Source organism: Gavialis gangeticus, unplaced genomic scaffold (genome assembly GCF_001723915.1).
Source record: "Gavialis gangeticus isolate Ggan-Ray unplaced genomic scaffold, GavGan_comp1, whole genome shotgun sequence".
NCBI lineage: Eukaryota > Metazoa > Chordata > Crocodylia > Gavialidae > Gavialis > Gavialis gangeticus.
The window spans coordinates 166776142-166802798 of NW_017728992.1; the positions used below are offsets into that span (position 1 = coordinate 166776142).

A 26657-nucleotide genomic window follows, 5' to 3' on the forward strand; every position below is an offset into this window, starting at 1 on the left:
CTTGATGCTGGAGCAGAGGGGGTGGGGGGCCAGAGGCAGGGCTTGGGGTGGCAGGGGTGGGTAAGGCAAAGAGCCTGATAGGAACTGCCAGTAGACAGGAAGTCGACAGGAGACCAGCAGACTCCACCTCCTCCCACCTCTGGCAGAGACTGAGGCAGGCAAACAGGTGATAAGGGGAAAGGATGGGGGCTTAATTCCCCTCAGCTCCCCCAGGCTGTGGGGGAGGGGGAAGAATTTGGGGAGCTGAGGGTGGAGGGACTGTTTCCCTGCCACCTGTGAGCATAGGGCCAAGCCCTGCAGGACCAGACTGGGAGGCGTTGGCAAACAACTGGCACAATCATCACATGTATGTGCTGGAGACAGAGCTAAGGGAACAGGAGAGGGTGCCTGACTGCTTGGGCTGGTGTGGCCAAAGAAAACAAAGAGCTACATTTACATTATACAGCAGAACCTGGAAAAGGTGGGAGACTGGAATACTTAAGAAGAGACAAAAGTCACTGAATGCTTGAGAATGCTGCCGAAGGTGTTATAGGTGACAAGCATACTAATGTTAAGGGGGAGAATGAGGCGCAAGTGCCCCTGTAAAAGTCCCAAGTAGAGATGAGGCCTGTGGGATCTTCACTCCAACACCTCCACACCTGCTGATTCTCCAAGAAGGACTTTCTGAATACCAGGCTGAATACCTATATGTAGATGTATGCAAAGTTTTCTCTTGTTTTTTGGTTTATTATGTTCCATTTCAAGTTAGACTAGTTGTTTGTGCTCTCACTGTGTTTTACTGGGCTGTATCTTAGCTTAGGTGAAGACTTTTGGTTGTTCTTTGTTGTGTGCTTAAGGTTGCAAATTGCTGCTTAATACATGGTCACTTCAGAGAAAGGACTATTCTTGTTCAAACTTGTATGAATTCAATGCCACTACCTTTTTCCCCACACATCCCCACCTCAGCCTCACAGGGGCTGCCCTCCTATCCTCCCCCCCAAGCAGGGAGCAGAGAGGGACAGAAGCCTGGCAGGCGCTGCCCTCTGCCTACCTCCCAGGCTGACCCAGCCAGGGTGGGGATTTAAACCCCCACCCTCCAGGTGCTAGCCCAGGACTGGGGCCTGGCCATGCCCACTCTGCTGGAGCAGGGAGCAGAGAAAAACCTTGGGGCTTTAGTCCCCTTCCCTTTGGCAGTAGCTGGTAGGCTGGGATGTGTGCTCTAGTGCCCCATGGCTTCTGGCCTGAGTCACTGCAGGCATGTGGCTGCATTTCCTGAATCAGAAGTGAATGTCTGTTCATTCTCTGTTTAATCTCTGCAGCTTAGACTACCCTGCAAAGGCTGAACTGATTGAGCCTCAGGCTTCTTGACTGTCTGTACTTAGCCAGAGTGGTTTGGAGCAAACTAGCTTTGGTTTGACAGCAGTCAGATAACCTACCCCTGAAGAAGTATTGAATACTACTTGGCTCTTGAGTCTAGCAGACAGAAGCGTAACAAGGTTCAGTTAACTCTACACATTTAAGCTGGAAACAGGGTAGTTTTTTAATACAAATAATTAACCACTGAAACAAGGATGGTAACAAGGGATATGATGGATTCCTCATTGTTAAAGTCTTTAAAGTTATCTAATGGATAATTTCTGATTGAATTAGTGTTTGAAATTGATCCAGAAATTACTAGGTATCATTATATAGCATGTGTTTATAAAGAAAGTCATGTTAGTTGTCTTCCGTAATGGTCTCCTTGAGCTTTAAATTTCTATGCAATTATGTATTTGTATTTTAGTACAGGGATTGTCAACCGGGGGTATGCATACCCCTAGGGATACTTAGAAAGGTCATAGGAACATATGGCGCCTCTCGACCCCACATGCCAGCTTGCTCTCTTGATTGGCCACCACACCACTGCCTTTGGACAATAGCCAACAGCAAGAAGGGCCACCTGCCTGCCTAGCTGTGAGGGCAGCAAGGCACAAAGGGTCTGAATGGTGGTGGGGTGGGGGGAGTGTGTTTCTGTGCCCACTCCCAGGAGCAGGGTGGGGGGACGAGAGCAGCAGCGCCCCTCTGTGGTTGAACATGGGGTAGGAGAGCTTGCACACAGCGGCTGCCACCAGCACTGCTACCCACTACCCCACGCTGCCACCCACCACCCCACGCTGCTGGTTCCTAGGAGCAGGGCTGGGGTATGGAGGAGGTGAGGGGAGCAGTGCCCCTTTGCAGGCCACATAGGCGCTGCCTGGCTGGCCAAACGCAGTGGGGGGCTTGCATGTGGTGGCCACCGCTGCCACCCACCGCCCTGCGCCACTGCCATGCATCGCTTTGCCATGGCTGGTCACAAGTGCGGCTCCACAGGCTGCTGACAGGTGGTGTGCGATTGGCTGGGTGCGAGGCCCATGAGCAGCCTGCGAAGTCACACGTGCAACTGGCTGTGGGAGAGTGGGGTGCAAGAGTGCAGGGCGGTGGGTGGTGGCATAAGCCATTGCGAGCGAATCCCCCCAACCCGCCCCGCATCTAGTTGCTGCCACCAGAAGGGGTATGCTAGTTGAAAAAAGGTTGAAAAACCCTATTTTAGTACATCTATAACAAAGGTTGGAGTTGATATCAAGCAAAATTCTTCACTGGCTGCGCATGTTGCTACTTCATAGACTGCTTTGTTTCATGGACAGAAAGAAAGATATATGTGTTACTGCAAGTATGTCCTCATATAAGGCTAGAGAAAAATAATGTTGTGTTTGTTGTATAGCATATAATCATGTCACTGAGAATGGTGACTTGCATCCTCAACTCATGAAAATTGGTGTAGTTCCACTGATGGCATATATGAATTTGTCCCTGTAGTTTGTAATCACGTGTCTTTATCTCTGTTGTTAATAAGAAAAGAAAACAATGAAAATACAAACAACTCCTTACTATTTATGCTTTGTTACCTATTTATGCTTTTTTTTACCTTTTTTCTCGTCTACAAACCAACAAGTCTATTTGATTTTCAGGGTTTTATTACTACAGCAGTTAGCTTTAAAAGACTAATATTTCTGTTTTTTGTCATAAGTTTATACAAAACCGTGTTTTAAAAATGTCTTAAACTGACAATCTGTGTGCTTCAGCTTTGATATTTTCTGTGCTTTAGAATGTCTCTGTATGCAAACTTTCCTTGGATTTAATATAATTAAGATACAATAAAAATAGTTAACTGTTCATTTGAATAAGCACTCCAACGCATGTCACTTGGCACATTATTACACCCAGAGTATTTTGTGTGAACATCTGTGATATGAAATTTGCTCAGGTGGTTTTCACTCTGAATTCCAAAGTATCTTGGTTTGCAGCTTTTTCTCTAGATCTCAGTTTGAGCTTATTTCACGTGCAATAATCAATTAATATTGCAGGTACCATCCTTAAAAACGTTAACATTGTCTCATTGTTTGCAGTTTTCCAGGCAATAACTACTTATATTAGGTATATGTATAATAAAGATAATTTATTATAAAATGCAAAATTCAGTTATTATCTTTATCTTGCTGAATCTAGACAGGGATTTAAATCCTGCCCAAAAATAGAAAGACTAAAATACATCAGAAAAATCACATATATAGTGCTTGAGGATTGATGTAAGATGATGTGGTAAAAGCCTGGAGAGAAATTTTGCACCCTTCTGAATGTCACCAAGTAGAGATCTACATCAGAACATATGATGCCTAAACCATAATTAGGTCCCATTTCAGGGAATCATTTAAGTGAATACTTAACCTTGAGATACTTCAGAGCTTTGGTTGGGGAGTGGTTAGGCTGCTGCTCTTCATTCTGCACTGGTGCTCCTGGGCCTACCCTGCATTTTGTGAGTGCCTTTATTGATTTCCAGGATTTGGCTGTTAGCTAGGTAGGAAGGATTAGACCCTATTTAAATAGTTATTTGCCTCCGCTGGAATTCACAGATGTTGACAAGTTCAAACCATATAATTTTTCTATCACATTGGGAGATTTTTCTCATATTGTGGAGATTCAGCTGACATTATAGAATGGTTTAAATTTTATGTTTCCTTGATTTCCTTTCATCAGGTGATGAAGAGGGTAGCCAGGAGGCAGCGGAATCAGATGGTGATGCACGGTCAGAAAAACCAGGGCAACTCGCTGTGGAGACAGATGACTGGGATGGGCCAGGTAGGAGAAAATAAATGAATGGCTAGAGTAAAGTATTGCAAAATAGAAACTTCTAGACTGTTTTCTCATGTCTCATTACATTGAGTCAGTGTTGCATTGTTTTGCTAATGGACAAATTTTGTTGTGCTTGTGTGGTGCCTATTTTGGGATAGCTACAGATGAGCTACATTTAACATACCCTGGTCATTGACTTTCAGAGTTAAGAGAGAAATTCTTAGACTGTAATCAATAAACTGTACGAGCGTCATTTTAAAGCAGAAATTTGCAGTGGCATTGTCTGTTATAAACGGTATAAACACTGCAAGCGCAATGTTGCTGAAGTATAGATGTAGCAGTTGCATAGGCATGCATGAGGCTGCTTTCCAAATAGCCATTAGTTTTAAATATGTAATGCTTGGTTTGAGTTCCAGGGATACATAAAAAACAGAGCTATATCCCATGATCCCCACATATGCAATTCTTTTAAACAGTGACATTTTTTCATGAAGAGAGACTGCAGAATTTGTTCTTAAATTATTATATTTAATATATTTTTTTCAGTGCCAAGGGGTTAACATGTATTTGAAAGCAAACATATCCTTAGACTAGCTGTGTCTCTGATAGAATATTCTCTTTAAAAGAAAGAGCATCTACGAACAGAGTTCTGAAAGCATTCTATCAATAATTTATAACGCAATAACACTTTTCATTAGACAAATTCCTATATTTCAATCACATTTTCATCCTTGCTTGACTTTGCAAATTACTGTATGCTGTGCATGAAGAGGAAAAGAACTCCAGTGGTAATTTTCTGAAACCAGCAGCTGGAAAATATAATGCAAACAGAAATGAAGATACAGTATATCTGATTATTATGATGTCATTTAAAATGTTGTTAATGATATACATAAATATGTTTATATTCTGTACAAAGCACTGTGGTATTATGTAAAAACAAGATTTAGTATTAAAATCTATATAGTACATTTAAAATAACATAAAAACCTCCTCTAAGAGAGGAGAATGGCCTCTCCTAGCTGCTTTGCAGTTTTCAAGGTTGTCATTTTTGCATTAAAATATTCCTTTTAATACATGGATTTTCTTCGGCTTATAAATAAAATGTCAATTTAAGTATCCTGAGTTTTGTGATTTCTTGTTTTTTCAGTTTCATGCTTAGTGAAATAAACATTCAAGTAAATGTATAATTTTAATTTTCTTGTGCTGTTTTAATATATAAACTAATTTGAAATGTGCAGAATTTTTAAAGAGATTTTTTTTGATGGTTGCAAGTGACAAAATGCTTTCTTGTGAGAAAATCCTTCTATACATGTATGATGATTATTGTCTTGCATGTAAAAAGATGTGTATAGTACCTGAATGAAATGTATAAAGGCAGGCAATGGGCAGGGATGAAAATAGAAATCATATCTGAATATATGGAAGCTCCTCTTGTCCTTAAGAGCCTTGATAACCACGGAATTTTTTTTTTTGGATTTTTTTTTTTTAAATAAGAGTTTTAGTTGATTTAAACATTAGTATTTTGAAAAGAAAAACATCTTTATAGCATGAAAAAAGATGAATGTTTTTTAAATTAATTTCTGAATTCAGCCTTTGATTAATATATAAAAAAAGCAAATACCAATAGAATCTTTTCAAACATGCAGTACAGGAGAAGAGCAAATAGTTTTTCCTTGTATATTTTTTTGTGTTGATCTAGTGCTCATGAAATTCACAGACTTGGAATGTGTGGAACATTCACAGTATGGAGAATGAGGTCTTTTGTTCATTCAAGAATATATACCGGTACAAATAGGAAGAACCAGTACAAACGTCTGTACTCCTCTTCACCTGTGTGGCCCTTTTCTTTCTTTACAGAACTGACCTTTTGGAGGTAGAGGGGCTACACACTTCACTACATGTTCAGTTCTCCATATCTTTACTGTGATGCAGGCAGCTGAGAGTACCAGCTGTAATGGTATTCTTTGTGATGACAGCAGCTGTCCGCTGGGGTTTGGACAGGGACTATCAACGACTACAGTGCAGCCATTAAATGTTGTTTTGAGCCAGCTTTAATTTAAGTAATATTTATTTCCCTTTTTGTTTATGTTTATACAATATATAGCTACTTGTTGCAATACTTATGTTTTTTTTGGAGTCTGCATCTGCTAAAGATTCAGATCCCGAGAGAGATTTATTAGTAGTTTATTTGTAAATAGGGCTGGGTCCAAATAAAAACTTTGGATCTGTGTGTGAGTATCCTGTCTTACATTTAGAAAGTATATTGCTTTATATGACTGTATGTGTGCACTCATTTACAAATGTTTAAAGATACCTCTAAAAAGAAAACCTTAAAAAATATATACGTTAACCTTTTCCCCCTATGAGTAGTCCTTGCTGAGGCTTCTCTTTTAGCTCTTAAGAACAGTTGACTTTCACTAACTGTAAGATTATGACCAACAGCTATCATGCTTATATGCAAATTTATATAACTGCCATGTTTTTAACTTTTATTTCCCTAAATCAGAGGTGTGAACTCACCTTGTGCCTTGGGGCAGATCCAGACCATGTGGTTCCTTGCAGAACACATTCAGCCTGGGACACAAGAAAACAGTGGCAGCAGTGGCAGAGCATGTGGCAGTGGTAGAGCATCCAGTGGCAGTAACAACTCTGGCTTTGACTCAGGGCACATGGCAATGGCTCCAGACCTGCTCCATGCCTGAGGCTGGAGCTAGAGCTGTCACCACTGTGTGCCCTGTGCCACCGCAGCAGCAGTTCCAGTTCAACTTCCAACATGGGGCACGTGGTGGGGGGCCAGCGGCCAAGGGGAGGCATGGCCAGAGCAAAGATGACAAATGAAACAGTCGGGGAGAGACTGAGGCTGTCAGCCCTTGCTCACCCTCCTATTGCTAATCCCTATGTCCATTGTACCTGAGGCCCCCAAATTCTACTGGAGTCTGTGGTCCTTAGCCACCCCTTGGCACCATCTGGTGGACAGCTGGTAGCCTAGCAAATTGGATAAAATGACTTCATGGTGATCAGGCCTGCAGGCCACATGGTTGACACCCCTGCTCTAAATTATTTGAAATTTTTGTAATTAATAGAAGACTCTGAGTAGGCCTGGGAATTAAGAAGGATGCTGTCTTCCAGCGACATTATCAAACAAACACTGGCTATTTAAGTTAGTCATAATGCTGCAGTATCTCAAATCTTTACCAGTTCTAATCTGGATGCAGACTAAGCATGCTAATAGAGTGCCTCAGTGATCAGTTCTTGGCCTTGTTGGCAGTGATCTAGGTCATGGACTATATGTTGTTGCTCCCTGTTATAGTGTGTTTTAAGTTTTTTCAAGTGCTCTGTAGTTGGGAGTATGTGTAAGGTGTGGAATAGGTGATTTTGAGGACTCTGGATAAATGATGGCATGTCAATGCAAGGGACAGGACTCAGTGGCCTACTGTTCCAGTCCTATGTTTTTGTGTTCCTGTTTTCCTAAATCATCAACACATTTTCATCCTAAAAATACCCTGTAAAGTAGGGGAAAATCCTCACTTTACAATTAGGGACTCAGTAAAAGGCAGTCTGAAGTGACCTGTTCAAAAAAAGCCATGAAGTTTGTGACTGAGGCAGGATTTAGATCCAGGTCTCTTGTCTATCTGCAGTCCACTAGCTCATCCTTATTACCAATCTTGCTGCTTATCTTCATGGCATGGAAAACATATCATGACATGGAAAATAAAAGTGAAGTCTTTTTTATGGCTCTGTTTGGTCATGTCTTACATACCCTTTTTATGCAGGTATGCATAAAAGTGCAAGTTCCCTCTGGGCCCCAGTCTTATTTTCAGTTAGTGAGTAGAATTTTTCCTGCTGTCATTATTAGGAGTTGGATCAAGTCCTAGCTGACATCAACCAGTTTATAATACAGAATATTATAAATCGGGGAACAACTGAACAAAAAAAAGAGAAAGCATTAAAGTCCAGAAAAAATGTATCTCAAAATATAAACTGCTCATTTATTTTGCTCATAGTTCTGTCACTCCAATTTACTCAGGACAATATATCAGAATTTGTAAGTAAAGATAAAATATAAGAGTGCTGAGGTGCTTTTTAAATTAATTCCGAAAGGTGGAAAGACCCAGTCAATTTTTGTATGAATTACAGTGCCATTTAGGTGGAATGTGGATTAGAGAGGTTCTGCTGTACATTGTACATGCAGGGTACACATCTTTACCCATTATAAGAGGAGGTTTGAAAAGCTTGTCTGAATAGATTTCCTGTAACCATCTCTATGAATTGTGAATATGTATTGATTGTTGGGCTTACTGGGCATTATTTAGTAATACTATAAATAGTTTGGGGTACAAAGCAGGGGAAGGGTGGTATAGATTGGAAGGGTTGGTAGACCAGAGTGAGATGGAGACAGACACTAATGATACAGCCGTTATTTATTTATTTATTTATTTATTTATTTTTTAAATCAGTCCTAAGAAGGACTTTGAGATTACTGTCCTGATGTCGTTTCTTTTTTTGATTGGGGAAATGTGGTAGATAGAAGATCTTGGAAATGCTATTTGATGTAAATTAACAAAAATCCATGAAACATAGTTAACCATAGATATAGTCTGACAGTAAGAAGAATATTGTGAAGAAGCAGAGGAAATCATAGAACGACTGTGTGTTACTCTGACAGTGAATCGGTATTATCTCTGCTATCAGATAATGCAGTTATCATTAATTTTCACATTTGCATTTCAATCTTTGGAAGGAAATGACTCTTGCCGGATGAAGATAAGAGCTCTGTACCACTATAATGAACCATCATTTTATCCTGATGCTTTGTATCCATATGAAAATGAGGCTGGGTGGTGGTATGGTATGTGAGGAGGGGGTGGGGGGGTCACAGAAACATTATAACAAAGTGTCAAAATCACTACAGACTTTGGAGCCCTTTATGAAACAAGAGGCAGTCTAAATAAATCTTCTGTAGTGAAGTGGATATTGGATTAAAAGAAGAAAGCCAGGCTCCTATACCGTAGGGAAAACTGGAGGAAGAGGGGAAGAATTCTGTGACTCTTATTTTTAATCCAGTCCCACCATCAGTGTGGAACTAGGAAAAGGACATGCAGCATAATCATGGCACAGGGAGTGTGATGATGCTCATCAGGTTAACCTCTTCAACTGGACACTTCCTTCCCTATGGTCATGAATACATTAGTAACAGTGACACAGACAATGAAAAGGGTGCCATTGCATTGTTACGAATGTAGACTCAGGATGGCTAGCCGCTGAAGTTCTTGTAACACATGGCCATAATCACTTATTAAATATAGGTCTTCCTATTAGTTTAATTGGGGTTTGCATCACTGGTCCTAACCTTCTTCCACTGTCACTCTCCCAATACATTTTAATGTATAACATAAGCTTATAGGAACCCCAAGGTACATCTCTGAGGAAAGAGCTCCCCCTTCTCAGTCCTAACTGAATAAAGCCAGTTGTTTTAGGAATGGTCTTATAAGCAGGTTACCTAGTCTGGTGGCCTTTGTAGATGGGCTTTTGATCGGTGCAGAGCCCCTCAGCTAGTACTGTCAGGTAACTTAGTCCTGAGGTGAGAAACAAGTCAACAAATAAACAAAACAAAATTCTCCTGCCTTGTCCTGGGCATTTGAGGAAGTGCCCTGTGGCTCTGGCCTGGCCCTTTCTAGCAAGCGGTTGCATCCACAGCTTGTTTCCTTACCTCCCTGATGTTACTTCTTAAAGGGATAGATACCTTGCTACAGGTCTCTTAAAGGACCATATCACATTGTCAGGGCTTGAGGTACATCAGTCCACATCATATTAGCACCGATAAAAGGAAAATTGACATTAGTGGCAATTAGCTTTTTTTTGGCTGATGTAGATGATAATGTTGCTGATTAAAATGCTGCATGCATGCATATGGCCAGCCTGGCAGCTTGGAGAGCATCCAGGGGATGTGTGTGGGGGAATCCCACTATGGTGTGCACCCCTGGGAGAAGCAGGGGGAGCATATGCTCCCCAGATCTGTGCACAGGGTGAGGGTGGGCTGCAGCTGTGGGCTCAGGGGCAGAGCCAGGCTCTTCCTGGTGTAGGGGTTGGGCCGGGGCTGCGCTTAGGGAGAGTGGTGGCAGCGCTGGGAGGGGGGACTATGGGCTACAGCCACCCCAAAATTCACTGTAACCCCCCTGTAGTTCCCCTCCTAGTGCTGCCACCACCTTCCCCAAGTGTAGCCCTGGCCCAGTCCCCACCGGGAAGAGCCTGACACTGCCCCCAGCCCCAGCCTGCAACTGCAGCCAAACATTGCCCAGCGCGTAGATCCAGGAAGCACATACTCCCCCTGCCTTCCCTGGGGTGCACGCAGTGGCTGGAGCTGTCCCCCCCACTCTCGCTCATGGCTCTGTCCCGTGCCCCGCCCTGGGTTGATTGCCCAGGCCCCAGCCGTACTCCCTCCCTCACTGAGGGGCCTCGATCTGCCCCCATTATACACCTTCTCTCCCTTCCTTGCCCCTTTCCCCCAACAGATTTACCAGCCAGATGCTGCTCTCCAAGCTGCTGGGCTGCATATCAGCAATTGGTTCAGTATTGGCCAATAAGGCTTGTTAATAATCAGCTTTCAGTATCAGCCCAAAAAACCTTTATCGGTGTACTTGTAATCAGGGCCATTATAGAAATATCTGTTGACTAGACTTGCTGGAATTAATAAATAAGCTCATAACCTAGAAGTGTCAAGCCCTTATTTTTATTTGTCATTATTGTATCAACTTCAGCATACAACATGCACATTTAGTGTGACTCTGCCTAGTCTGGGTTTTTAGTTATAATATATACTTAGAAGAACTTTTGGCCCTGATCCTGCTTTCATTGAAATAAATAATTACCATTAATTTAAATGATGTGGGATTGTCCATCTAATTAGCAAACTCTATCCTTGATTTTATAGATGACTGGAAGAAATACAGGGCTAGTTCTGCAGGGGCATAACTGCAGGATTGTGGTTCACATGTGTGTTAGAATTGCCTCAATTTGAGACTTTTTCTTGACTGAAAAGGAATTTAGGTGTTGCAGGCCACAATGGTCAGGATATTTGATTTATACCTTTAATCAATACTTTTCTGTTTTTTCATTTTAATGAAAGGCAGTTTTCTACATTTTTTTTATTAGAAAGGCTGTATTTTTTAAAGAGGTATTGGTGTATACTATTGCCATTCTCAGACATTCAAAAATTATGCAGGTTCCCTGAAATCATGAGACTAGCTTAAAGATCTTGTTTAGTGCCTTTTTTTTTTTTTTTTAAATCATGGTTTGATTGTATTTGCCTTCTGGTCTATGAGCTTTTACTTTGGATCATGCAAGCATTTTTCTTTAAGCATGAGGTCTAGAAATCTTTTGGACACAAGTAGAGGTTCTTCTATAATCACTTCACTATAGGAGCTGATACTTTAAGAGAAATATAAATTATAACAGAGTTTGCAGAATCTTGAGAATTGGCAACACCTGTCATTTAAATAGATAGAAATATACTAATAGATAGGAATATATGGTAGAAAGGGATTTTGGAGTCATTATTGACTCCAAGATGAACATGGGCTGACAATGCGAAGTCACGGTTGGCAGGGCTAACTGGACCTTGTCACGCATCCACAGGTGCATCTCAAATAGGGTTGAGGAGGTGATACTCCCCCTCTATGCAACACTGGTCAGGCCACAGCTGGAGTACTGTGTCCAGTTCTGTGCGCCCCATTTCAGGAGGGATGTGGACAACATGGAGAGGGTCCAGAGGAGGGCCACCTGCATGATTCAGGGACTACAGCGCAGACCTTACAGTGAGAGACTGTGGGACCTGGACCTGTTCAACCTTCACAAGAGAAGGCTGAGGGGGGACCTGGTGACAGTCTATAAACTCACTACGGGGGACCAGAAGGGTTTGGGCGGGACCTTGTTTCCCCTAGCACCCCCTGGCATAACAAGGAATAACGGCCACAAGTTGTTGGAGAGGAGGTTAGATTAGACATCTGTAAGAACTACTTCACAGTTAGGGCGGCTAGGATCTGGAACCAGCTTCCAAGGGAAGTGGTGCTGGCTCCTACCCTGGGGGTCTTTAAGAAGAGGCTTGATGCCTACCTGGCTGGGATCATTTGAGCCCAGTTTTTTTCTCCTGCCCTGACAGAGGGTCGGACTTGAAGATCTATAAGGTCCCTTCCGACCCTACTTCTATGATTCTATACTCTGGCAGTCACCTACTACTATGGTAGTGCCTTTGCCCCCAGTTTATGATCAGTGGCCTAAAAATGTTAAACATCCTACAGATACAGATATAGGCAGGATTCTTTTCTGAAAATTCAAGAGTTGTCATAGATAAATCAATAAAACCTTGCCATATATATTATATACAGTATAGTCATGATAGAATTAATTGCTTAGAGTTGTACATATTGACAGACTACCACTGATCATAGAAGACTAGAATGAAACCGAAAAAAGTTGCCCTGTACTGTGCAGAGAATATTGCCTAATACATGGAGATGGTACTGCAATTAAAATTGCCTCAAGTATAGTTCTAGCCATACTCAATACATTGCATACAAGGTATAATCATATTTGGTCCAAATTTGGGTATTATAAAAATGAACAGTTTGATTAGAGCTGTTTTCTTTATTTTAAAAAGTTCAGGAAAGACCATTTAATTTAAATAAATATTCCCTAATGTTTCAAATGTAACACTATCAGTTTGTGCTAACTGAGAAGAGCCAAAAAGTGAAACTGACTGAAAACAAAAATGAAAATGGCTTGTCTATGGCCTTCTATAGACATTCAATTTCTCCTGGACCGGTTGCTGCTGTCCCAAGAGAAGCCATGAGTGTACAGATGTTCAAGCTTTTTTTCTCCCAGGGTAAAAAAGGCCACTCCAGGAGAAAAAGGTGAAAGGTTAAATCATTCTCAGGAGAGTTTCAACTGGGCCAGTGAATGTCTGCACATGCTGTGGCTTCTCTCAGAAGACAGCATAATTCTCCAGCACCTGTGCCCCCCTAAGGGAGACAGTGTGTTGCTTGCTGGATTCTGCTGCTTCAGTAGATTGAACACATTGTGTTGCAGGGCAAAACAGTCACTCCAGCTGCCCTATGCATGGCGACCTTCTGTTGCCAGGTAGGCTAAGGGAGCCTGCAGAGCATATGAGGTGTGTGCACAGGTGTCCCCCTGCCAGCTAAACAGTATTAGCATTGGAAGCTCACCACTCTTCAGGGCCTCAGCATTTGAATGTTTGTACACATGGCTCTGGGTAAGTTTTTCTACCAGGAGAACAAACCTGGGAGAACTCTCTCAGATTATTTGAATGTGCATATGCAATCTGTGCCACTGTCTTAACCAAGAGAAATGCAAAATGGGAACAGCAGGAATAATTACATTTTAAAAATCCTTTTAATTTCAATAATGTTAAGGTCTTATTGGTGGCAAAAGTAAGGAAATATATTGTTTTTAATCTGACAGTGTGCATTTAACTTGTCCAGACTTTTGTTTACCCATGAGCAAAATGTTTATTTACTCAGGAGTGTCTTTTGAAGCTCAGTACACTAGATGTGGTTATTATTTTGAATCTACCCATATCCACTCATGAAGTAGATTCTTCCTAATGTCAGGAAGCTTAAGACTTTCAATCCTAATTGCCCTGGAGGGAGAAGCAAGAGATAGAGGAGCAACTTGTGCTGCTTCATGGCTTAAACTAGTCTTTAATGATTAGAGACGAGGGAAAAACCTTGTGTGAGATGAAAAAGGGTTATAGAGTCATAGAGAAGTAGGGCTGGAAGGGATCTCCAGAGGTCATGTAGTCCAGCCCCGTGCCTGAGGCTGGATGATCCCTATCTAAACCATCCTATACAAACTATAATCTAAACTCCTACATAAGACTACTGTCAACCCTGACACAGCACAGACCTAATATCATAACCTGCAGGGGGACCATAGCAGCCAACATCCTGTTCTATGAAATATTGTCAATATATGAGCAAGAGATCTGGGTAGAGGGCAATGCCCCGCCCGAGGAAAGCAAAAACTGCCATAGTGCATACCAGTTTGACCATGGGGTAGAATTCCTTCCTGCCCCACATACAGTGATATGATAGGTCTGACCCTGAAGAGAGGGGCAAGATCCTAGGCAGGAACCTCCACCTTTGGCCCAGTAGGAGCATTGACACACCCCAGTTAAAGTTCCCAGGCTTGGCTGTAACCAATATCCAATGACTCTGAGAAAAGCTTAAAAACACTTTTGACACATGTAACTCCTAGAAACATGGGAAATGCCCATAGTATAACATGGCCAGCTACAGCTAGATCATCCCCGACCAGTGGCTGTCCAACCTCTTCTTGAACACCTCCAGTGATGGAGAATCCACAATTTCCCTACTTAGTCCGTTCCACTGCTGCGCTGTTCTAACAGTGAAGAAGTTTTTCTGGATATCCAATCTAAAATTACTTTCCTGCAATTTCAAGCCACTGGTCCACATCCTACTCTCTGCAGCAAAAGAGAAAAGATGTTTTCTGTTCATGGCAGCCCTCAGGTATGTGAAGACTGTTATCTTGTCTCCTCTTAAGTGCCTTTTCCATAAGCTGAACATGCATATCTCCTTTAGCCTCTCCTCATATGACTTGCCTTTCAAGCTCTTTATCATCCTTGTTGCTCACCTCTGGAGTCTCTCCAACTTCTCCACATGCTTTTGAAAATGTGGAGCCCAGAACTGCATACAGTACTCCAGATGAGGCCTAACTGGTGCTGAGTAGAGGCACTATCGCCTTCCATGTCTTGTGTCTAATGCTTCTGTTGATACATCCTAAAACCTCATTTGCCTTTTGTCTGGCTGATGTAGACTAATATTGAGTCTCTGATCTACCAAGGGATTGATTATCCCACATCTACCTGCTTTTCTTCTGAAGCATCTGATATCAGCCCCTGTCAGAGTCAAGATATGAGACTAGATGGACCTAGGATCTGAACTGGTTTGACATTTTCCTCTATGTTCTGGTGTTTACTTGCTTGTGCATCCACATGAGAAGAGAGAACATAGCATAGTTTCATAGTTAGTAGGGTCAGAAGGGACCTGAGCCGATCGAGTCCCACCCCCTGCCATGGCAGGAAAGAGTACTAGCATAATCACAAAGCTCTTTGAAATCTTTTCTTGAAAAGATTTGGAGGTACAGTATAACTCTGCTTAGTATAGCACAGCCTAAAAAGTGGTGTAATGACATTAGATAGGTGGGAATACATGTGCACAGGGGATGAATTGCCAGTTTCATTAGGTATATAGTGGATGTAGTGGATGCCTCAAAAAGAAACAACTCCCTGTAGGTCACACAGTGAAGGACTCTAAATCCATGAAATTCTGCAGGGAATCTGAACATCTGCATTACAATACATCCTTTCTTGTAGTTCCATGCACCAAGGGACCTGCAGAATCTGGCAGAAAGCTTTGCACTTTTCAGCTGTCTCCACTGTATTTTGGTCATAAAAACAATCTCATACCCTGGTAATTACATAGCACTGGGAAACAATGTCTGGTTTTGGAAGCAGATGGGTTGAAAAGGGGCATGTAATTGGCCTACAAATGTTTTGCATTTTGTTGTATTTTCTCATTAATTCTACCAAGATTATTGCATTCAGAATGCAGATTACTGCATAACAGCACTGGCTTGAACAGTTGAAGGACCAAGTGTGTTTAATATTTTAAAGTATAGAACCATCATGGAATGACTTACTGGAAAAAGCAACAGTTCAACAGGTGAATGCAAACAAGCAGTGAGATAAGAAAGTGCCATTGCTGTCTCAAATTAGCAGTTTTTAGCTGGTTTCAATTGCATATCATGTTTTCAGCACATCATTAAAGAAAATATTTTGATTAAAACTGTGATGGTCCTACACTTTTGAAAACTGTTTTGTCTTCTCTTAAGCTGACATAGCAGCTAAAACAGCAGAACAATCATCAGGAGCTATTCTACCTGTGTTAAAAAGAGCCAGTTTTTGGAAATTAAATTTTAATACAAAAACCTGTGACAAACTGTATACTGGTATTTACCCAATAAAATGATAGAAATCATTATAGCTGAAAATCAATTCTGTGTTCTAGATACTGAACATATATAGGTATGGTGAAGAACACAAAAAAAGACTGTAAAAAATGGCATACTGGACTAGACCATAGGTCTGTTCTGTAGCTGGTAGTAGAGTGGATGGGAAGGGAAGTACTACATATACATGGCTTTTTATGCTGTTTTGTTCCATGCCTCTTTTTCCTATACAGCTTCTAGCATTTAGAGAAGGAAGGATAGAGTTGGCCTGGGACTAAGAGTCGGGAAATTCTGGGATCTGGCCATGTGGTATTGGTCAACTGCCTGAGACTCTAATTTACAAAAATGAAATTTTTTAGGGGGTGGGGGAGGCAAAGGAAAAGGATTAATTTTGGGCAATTCAATTTTTGGTGTTCAACATGAAGACTAAGACTTCAGGATTCTACTATTTGATAACAAATACTGGGGTCCCCCAACACAAGCAACCATAATTATTGGTTTTGAAAGATGGTGCCTTAACTTTCCTGTCTCTCAGCCTGATCTTGTAGCATGCTAAAAGCATTCCACAAAGTGCTGAGTAGTTTGAACTGTCATCTATATGACTAAGAGGTAAGGATTTTTTGGGGTGATGGTTTTGTTGGATCAACTGTGTCGCTGGGAGAGATCTTAGATTTCAGAAATTTCTTGCATATTTCCTGGAACATTCTGCTACAACATCATTCCAGTACCACCACCTTTATTCCGCCAGGCAATGAGAATACTGAGCAGGTATTTGCAAGGAAAATTAATGAACGAATATTTAAAATTTTGTTCTCATTAAAACAAATTGCCAGTAGCTTCAGTGGAAAGAGAGTTGGGTGCAGTATTTATAAAGAATAATGACAATGCACATTATTATGGAAGTGCTACAGTAAGCATTATTTTATCATCATTATTTAGCATCCTTTTACTAATTAAATAAAATAATCATTATTGTCCTCAAATTATAGTCCTACCTCCATTGTATCACCATATTAAGTTAGTTACTTAGTTACTTTAAGATTTTCTTTCCCACATCAAATCTGGAAGTGCTGCAGAATTTGGTTTTTGTGGTTTGAGGTTACATTCACCAATATTCATTTGTCCACGGTTTGGTAAGCTTAACGCTTACACTTTAGAAGTTTGGGACATTCTTCAAACGTGTCAGTGTCTGGAATATGCTTTCTTTTTTAAAAGTGTGTCGAGTGATTTAAATTTTGTCCTAAATATATCTAGCGCAATTTAAAATTGGAATAATCTTGAGAAAATATTCTTTAGTTAATCCATCTCTGAAAAATGCCAGCATTGTAACCTTTTGGTTTTGACTGCCAAATACTGGATGAATGGGTAACGCTTGTCAAATATATGAATCTTTAATGCTGTGCAAATGTGTTTTTAATGCTCAGTGGGTGATTATAAAGTATTCTCAAGTTATTGTATATTAAGCTCTATTTATGCATAGGACACTCATCCATGTCTGTGTTTTGCCATCATTGATAATGATTTCAGTATATTTATTATTGCTGCTCTCTTAATATACAGGGAGATTCAAATTGCCCCCTCTTCCTTCATGCCACAGCCCTGCAATGCAACAGGAAAGCTGGATAACGGGAACAGCTGTTAGCAGTTAGCTACAACTAGGAGGAAAATCTGACATTGACTACATCTACATGTGTGCTCTACTGCAGAGTAAAATAATTAATTAATTTAAAAGAGAAAACTGTCACTCTCTACACGCGTGACACTGGTAGGCTGCAGTAAACTAAATAACGCCTACCATAAGATAGTACTTCAGAAACAGTACTACCTTACAGTGGGGTAATTGACTGTGATTAAATACACATGTAGATGCTGACTGCAGGCATAAATTACACCTGGTCAGCCCAGTAGATAGGGGGCTAGACTCCTACCTGCCATCTAGCAACATGGCTCTGCATTTTCAGCACCCTCATGCCCCAGCCAGCCTTTCTGCTGCCTGCTGCTACCTCGTGGAGTCCAGATCTGAACCCCTGCCCTTGGGCATGGCATTAACTGCTCTGCCCTGGCTCAAATTGCTGCTGTCCCAGGTGCAGGTGTAGACGCTGTGCCCAGGAATAGCTTGCTCCAGCTCAAATTGCTCCAGAGTTTATTTCCTTCAATTAATTGCACGTGTAGATGCACCCATTGGGTGTGTCCAGCTGAGCGTGTATGTGTGGACCTGTCTGCAGCACCGCACACCATGTGCACCACACATGCAGGTGTTCCCCCACCAGCCCTCTGGCCCTGCTGGAGCCCCTCACTCCTCTCCCCTGCAACAAACCCTCAGCCCTGCTGGTGCCCCTCCCTCTCTTACATTGTCTCCTGGCCCTGCTAGTACCCCTCACCCTCCCACAAGCCCCAGCCCTGCTGGTGCCCCTCGACCCCCACACACAGCTCCTGTCCCAGAGGGGGCTGCCAGGGCTATGGGGCCAGGGACCTGTGTCTGCAGCCCCCTGCTCCTGGCAGGAGGCAGCAGCTGCTGCAGTGGAGTGGAGTCTAGATTCCCCCTGCTGTCTGCTGCCTGCCTGCTGTGGGCTCGGGCTGGGGGGTGGGGTGCTGCTCTCCACCATAGCGAGCACTCCCAGGGGGCAGGTGGGACCTGTGCTGCCCACATCTGTACATGGGGAGGGGGCTGTGTGCTGCCCACTGTGGTCTCCTGCCCTGCTGTCCTCCCCAGCACCTCCACAGACCCAGCACTGCAAGGAACACTGAAGCCATGCAGAAAGCTGCCTGCCACTGCGAGCTTTGTGCTGTCCTGGTGAGGCATCCCCTGCCTGTATGGCTACAGTGGGGCCAGCAGGGAGTGTATGCTGCAGTAGGGAACAGCCCTTGCCCCCTGAGCCTGCAGTGGGCAGCCCATTCCACCCCTACCCTGTGCACAGATTTGTACGTGCATATAGCACCCCTTGCCTGACCATCCTCTTCCTGCTCCTTCCCAGCTCACTGCCAGCCTGCAGAGGGCTCATCACAAAACTTCAAAATCAGTGAGAAATCCATGTTTACCCCCAGTAAAAGGTAAAATCCTCGGTTTACTGTTTTTCCATGGGAACCAGAAAACCCAGATCCCTGCTTATAACAAATTTTCTCCAATTTTTTGCCAGTGGAAGTACACTGAAATCAGTAAAGTCTCATTGGCATAAAATTATAATGATGAGGTACTGTGTGTATCTTAGATTGATACATTGCATGTGGTATGACCAAGATTTTCAGAAGTGAATACTTTCATAGTTTCATAGATGTTAGGCTTGGAAGTGACCTATTAGATCGTCAAGTCTGACCTCGTGCTGTGGGCAGGAATGACTGCTAGGATCAGATGACCCCAGCCAGGTGTCTGTCCAATTTTCTTCTAAACACCTCCAAGGAAGGGGACAGCACTATCTCCCTTGGAAGCTTATTACATATTTTGGCTGCCCTCACCGTAAAGAATTTTTTCCTGATGTCCAGTCTAAAAATTTACTGTCTTCCAATTTGTGGCCATTATTTCTAGTTACCCTGACAGGTGCCCTGCTAAACATTGTATCCCCTATTCTTGCTGCCCCCCCTCCCCTTCCTCTGAGTTTGTAAGTGACCATGAGATCACCTCTCAACCTCCTCTTGTGGAGGCTGAAGAGGTTCAGGTCTCCAAATTGGTCCACATAGGGTTTTCTCTGTAAGCCTTTAACCAAATGAGTGGCCCTCCTTTGAACCCTCTCCAGGCCAACCACATCCCTCCTGAAGTGTGGTGCCCAAAACTGGATGCAGTACTCCAGCTGCAGCTTGACCAATGCTGCATAGAGGGGAAGTATCACTTCCCTAGACCTTTTTGTGATGTACCTACTTATGCAAGAAAGGGTGTGGTTAGCTTTGCTTATTACCTCATCACACTGGTGACTCATGTTCATTTGGCCTATGACTCCGAGATCCCTTTCCGCAGTTGTGCTACTTAGAGTGGTACCTCCCAGGCTGTAGGAGTGTTGATGATTCTTCCTCCCCAGGTGCAACACATGACACTTATCCTTGTTAAATTGTATCCTATTCCGTTCAGCCCATTTCGCCAGCCTGTCCAAATCAGCCTGGATTTGCTCCCTGCTGTCTAGTTTGTGTACCTCCCTGCCTAGTCTGGTGTCATCAGCAAACTTGGACAGAGTGCTTTCTACTCCCTCGTCCAAGTCACTAATGAAGATATTGAATAATACCAGTCCCAGGACAGAGCCTTGGGGGACTTCACTGCCCACGTTCCTCCAACCCATCCACTACCACTCTCTGGGTGTGTCTGTGTAATAATTCTAGGTCTGACTTGTCCCCTTGGTGTGGGGGTCTGTAGTAGACCCCCACTACCAGGTCCCTTTCACCCTGACCCCCTTATAACCTGACCCATAGTACCTTAATTTGCCCTTCTTCCTGGCTCAAATTAACTACGAAAGATGTATATTGCTCCTTAACATAGAGAGTACTTACCTGGACTGTTCCAGCTCCTGGCTTGATGTTCATTGTTCCTGGCCTTTCCCTGTTGTCAACATCCCTGTCCTGCGACGAACCTAGTTTAAAGCCCGGCATAGGAGATCAGCCAACCCATAAGAGAACAGACTCTTACCTCTTGGTGATAGATGTAGCCCATCTCGTCTGAACAAGGCCTTATCCTGCAAGTGCAGGTCGTGGTCAAGGAATTCAAACCACTTTGTTTGGGTATGTCAATTTCCAAGTACCATATTTGGACACCTTAAAGAAGCCAGATCTTCAACATATGGGAATGGTTACCAGTCTTTAAAATACAGGCTTTTTTAAGGTGCTTAAAATCTGACATTCAAAAACATTCAGCCACCTAAAATCACTAGAACATCTTGGCCTTGTAATATGTATATTACTATACATTACATAGTGTATTATATGTAATAGTATTTTGACCATGCATACTGTTAGCTTTCCACTATAGGAGTTTTCCTATGCATATTATATCTTAGTACATCATTGTTATATCTTCATATTGTTTCATAAGTAGGATAATAGTATACATTATTTTTAACATCTGTTTTTTTTACTGGTTTTATATTTTGACAAATTATTATGATTTTTATTGTTTCCAGTGATATTGAAAGGGTCTGTATTGCTCCTCTGAATGTTCCTATATTTCCCCAATCTTTTATAGACTTACCTTTGCTCAGTCTTCAATGTAAGCTACTTTTAAAGTATGTGACAGTTCTGAACTTCTAATGATTTCCTTTAAAAAGTTCAACAATATATTCTCTAGATACATTTCAACTTCTGGCAGCAAAAAATAGCAGATATTTTTGTGTGTTGCAGTCCGATAACAGCTGGCATTTAGCGTAATTACTATATCCATAGCATTTTATCCATCAAATTTTGAGTCTCTTCCAAAGAAATTATTTTTCTCTCATCTTGTCCTGTTAATCCTTATTTTAGTAGTCACAACATATTTAATTTTCTTTCATATATCTTCACGCCACAATGAGTGAATCATCTGGAATCACGGGACAGTATGATAAGGTTGTTGACAGGGATATGAATGCAGGAGGAACAATATGAGATTTCAAATATTATATGCATTCCAGAGGACCTCAGCAGGGAACCTTGGAAAAGTCATCTTCATCCAAGGTTAAGTAGTAGTATTTTTACACATTAATTTGTTCAAAGTATGGCCTGGCAGAGCAGTAAGAAAACTGAGGCATTACTAGAAATTCAAAATTACATTTCAGGTTTCTGTAACAAGTTTGTGTAAAAATGTGTCTCTGCAGAAGAACTTCTTTCTTTTCCAACTGAATTAAACATTTACATTCTGCTTCTCATCAATACTTGATGTAGGATGATAAACATGTGCTACATTAGATCCAAACATTCAAAGTCTTCAATTAAATTTAGTGGATTTTGACCTGGATCTACTTGATATAGGGTAACTGAGTCTCACTGGGTTAGTGACTTCCTAAAAAGTTACAAAGCAAATCTCTGCTAGATCTGGGATGAAAATTTTGTTTCCTGACACCTTACTTTGTCATCAGTATGCTAGGCAATAGCTTCCCTTGATTAGATATATTTGATGTATTCCATGCAATCAAAACCACTTGTAAAACTTTGAGGGAAAAGCTGTTCATTTATATAATGCTCTAAACTTTAAGAAACTTCACAAAATATTATTTTTTCAGACTGAAATGTTAGAACTTTGGCAATGTTAAAATTTAAAGGAAAAGCAATATAAACAGATATTTCTCTGAGAGAATATTTTTCTAATTGTCTTTGGAAGCTCTGTATCTTAGTTTTACAATGTGCTGTTTATCATCTGTCTTTCTGTTTCTGATGCACAAGGATGGAATTACCTCTAACTGTAGAAAGGCATTCTCCATTTTTCAGCCTCTGGGACTAAGATGTTAGAAATCTGGCTATGCTATTATTTCCCTGAAGCTTGGACATATCATGACCCTTATCTAAACAGAGAGATGATATATTTTTAAAAGAAAAATGCTGACCTAGTTAGTAGGGCTGAAACCATTCATTAATTAGAAACCATAATTGCAATTACATGGTAAAATTAATTTATCACGAAAATAATCCTATCAGTTTTCATTTCTGGAAAAATGGAACTAAATGATTTTAGCAACTCATATTGCTTAAGGCTGATATTACAGTGATACTGATTTTGAGTGAATAAGGTAATCAATTTCATTTTCAAGATCTGAATTTCTAGGGCTGCAATAGTGATTGCTGTTATGATTTATGATTTTCCATGAGTTGTAATTTTTAATACGATATATATTGCTGTATATGCTATATATAAACAATACATATATATTCAGCATATATAAACAGAGCTAAATGTATAAAAGAAAACCAATGTGCAGGCATTTAAAAAAGTAAATTGATAACAGCACATAATTTATAGAAAAATGCATGTAATATAGCAAATATGTTACAGTATATGAACCTCAGACTGCCTCTCTTGTCCTTAGGCTATTTAGACTTCTTGATATTCAAATTTTAATGTATATTAAATGGAATTTAAGGAGGTCCTTCTTGCTGGACCTCAGGCAGACTTTGCAAGTAGAGTTCCTTAGGAATATCACTTTATGTATACATTTGAAAAAATGTTACAGCCATGAAATACGGTCCTTTGATGACATCATAACTGTGAAATACGACATTATTTTGCTCAACAGCAGTCAGATTTTCACTTTTATCTATTATATAGCATGTATGTATAAATAAAGAACACTAAATACTGTAGCTAACTGCAGGAAGCCAACATAGTAACTTTGGTTGGATCATAGAATTAGTTATTGTAAAGACGATAATTCCTTTAGATTTTGCAGTGCTATTGGTTGTCCTAATTTTAAGAAATTTTATATTTTGTGGCATTGATTGCAGCTGTAAAATATAAACCTGTGATATTGTAATACACATGGGATATGACCTTATTTCATTAGCTGAAAGTAAGATTGTTGCTGTAACTGTTATTTATGTATGGAATATGAATGTAGATTTTATGAATAGTGACTGGTTTAGAAGGAGAAAGTGATAAAATACTGCACAAAGGATAGAAAAAGATTGTGATATATTGTGTCCAAAATCTTCCTTAGGGCAAATCTACTGTTCAAGAAAACAGTTAGTATTTGTTTTATTATCTTCTATTTTTTCTTCCCAAGAAAAGTGCCATAAATCTAAGAGAGCTTTCTGAAACAGGATGTTTGAAGCAGCAAGGGCTCTTTGGTTTTTGGACAAAGAACGCATCTGATAATGAGGCAGAGATTTCGACTCTTTTTTTAAATTATTAGCTTTAATAATATTTAATAATCCAGGCAGTATATTAGAATTCTAACTGGTTACCTGATGCTGTCCCACCTCTTTGAAATAGCATTAACTAATTAGTGCTGAAACAGCATCCAGTGACCAATTATAATATTATCCAAATGCTCAAGGGAAGAAAAAACTAAAATGCCTCACCTACTCTCCCAACAGTTCAGATATCTCCCTTTTAATGGAATGAAAATGCTACATTTATTTTTTTTTCTCTAGTTTCCTTCTGTCTTTTTATAAACATTTCCCCCATCTTCTTCCTGATTATTTTTTGCTCTGTTGTTATCATACTCTTACTGTGAAAACAAAGGAAAAAGATTGGGCCATATATGTACCTAAATAAGGTACACCTCATTTAGTTGGGAAGATCCACTGATTCCATGAGACTACTCATCTCTGTAAGTGTTGTTTATGTAAATAAGTTTTTCGGGATCTGATCTTAGATTTTGTTCTCTTCCTTAAGGCTGATCTAATATTACTACTTAAGTGAATTGTTATCCCTCCTCTTTCTGCAGTGCTTATGTTTTGGTTTATGTGGTGGAGCAGTAGGATGATTGAAGAGGCACAGTCCAATGACCATTGCAGGTATAAGTGCTCCTATGGATCACTTGCTTGTATCGTGAATTATGAAAAGTCCATGGGACAAAAAACACGTATCCTTGACTTGCTTGGATACTTAGACTGAACAAATGTCACAGATGAGCCTGTCATTCTTTTTGCTTATTATTCTTCCACTCTCTATTCTATCATTTACTCTTCATATCTCCACTTATATTCAATTCCAACTTCAGGCCCTGTGTTTTATTTTGTGGACATACAGGCCTCTTTTGCATTTCAGCATCTGATATAAATGAAGCTTTAGGTTTTTTTATTTTTTTCAGCCATACCCATTATACCCTTTTAATTTTTTCCAATTAGGATAAAAAATTTCCTGTGGAATTTAGAGAGAACTATATTGAAAAAAGGCACATTTTACTGCTATTTTTGTATCAGGTGTATTTTCAAAGAGCATCTGGTGGTGCTCATTCTGCTTTTTTCCTCGGCTATATTTATAATACATGCAGACATATCATCAATTTAATAAAAACACCAGAGAGAAAATGAATTTGATGAAAGTGGAAGGAAGTTTGCAGCAAACAGTGGATTATACTGGTGTTATATAGCTATCTCATCAGAAGGTAGCAAATGCACAAGACCTTTTGCGGTTTTCAATTTGAAAGAAAATGATTTCATTAGAAAAAAAAGGAACCATCAGTCTGGATGTTGGAGAATGCCAGAGCCTGATGAAACCAGCTAAGAGACAAACTGAGTGTACAGATGCAGATTAGGCTTCAGAAGATGAGGGTGTAAAAGGGATTTAATGGTAGGATGGATTATAGAAATCCTTGTAACAATGTTAAATAATTATAGTTCCAGCCGAGATCAAAGCAGTACTGATTGAACCCCCTCAAGCTGTTAACACGGAGTATCTTGAAGAGAGAAAAAAAACCCCTTCTAAGATTGGTCAGTCTGTGCTGACAGTGTCCTCTGATCTGCAGAAGTTTTAACTATACTGAAGGTACAAATTGTGGGGCAGGGGAAGATGGCAGAAAGAACTCAGGCTGAGAAGTATATTTGGACTTTTTTGGGTGGAGGAATGGAGATATTAAAATTCACTTTAGTGAGAGTTCATATACTGATTGAAATAGCTCTAGACTTGTACAAAATTGACCTCTTTCCATACAGGGGTAGGATTAGATTTGTTTAGCAGAACTCTGGTTATAACAGAAAATGATTATAGACTCTTGCTGTTTCTTTTTTTACATTACAGTTGCCATATTCATACCCTGCACAGCAGTGCCTATCCATAGGATAAATTTCTTTGTAGCAGTGACATTTCCCTGCAGTCAGGGAGAGTAGCTGGTATGCCCATTCAGTAGCATTAAACATATATTCTTATTTCCTTGCCTTCTCAGCTTTCATGGATGGAGGATCATAATGACTACTGGGAGGGGGCGGGGGGGCAGAGGGTGAAGCAAAGTCAGGTGACATTAGTTGCACACTTATGGCATAGCCAAAGTCATTTCTCTTAACAGCCTATCTATAAAGATCAACACATCTACTTTATTTACATCTGCAGGAAGAATTTGGCTGGTTTGAAGTGCATTTTCAATGCAGATGTGTTGGTAATATATCATAGATTTTCTGAGCAATTCTGCAGTCAGTGAGCTGAAAACACAGTGCAGGAAAATAGTCTAAGGCTGTGTACAGATATTCATTTTTACAGAAGAAATTTCTTTACATAGAAAAATATCCCAGGAGCTGGACTACAGATAGCTTCGCAGGCAAGCTGTGCAGCCAGGGGGCAATAGATGGCTGTTCTCTGGGATACCTCTGCACTTGGGGGAGCCCACTACTTGACAGCCTGCCCTCCCTTGCTGTAAACCAGCAGCTGCTAGAGATAGCCAGGGAGGGTTCCTGCTTCAGAAGATTGCCTTCCCACTCACCTCCTCACCTCATCCCACCAGTTAGCTGGTTTGCAGGTGGGGGGCATTCTCCTATTGTGGTTCTCCTCCCACAGAAGTATAGCCCTGTTCTGTGCAGTCCGCTGGTCTGACCTGGAGGAGGGAACAGAGAGATGTGGGAGCACTCAGTGTTGTGGCACAGCTCCAGGAGTCCTGCCT

General features: G+C 41.0%; 1 protein-coding gene across 1 annotated transcript in view; it reads left to right on the forward strand.

Moving 5' to 3' along the window:
* ZFPM2 (zinc finger protein, FOG family member 2) overlaps positions 1–26657 on the forward strand; it is a 416479-nt gene that overhangs the window by 23667 nt on the left and 366155 nt on the right. Inside the window, exon 2 of the mRNA XM_019519407.1 lies at positions 4033–4134. Within this exon, the coding sequence (XP_019374952.1) occupies positions 4033–4134 (102 nt within the window). The remainder of the gene's footprint in view (positions 1–4032; positions 4135–26657) is intronic.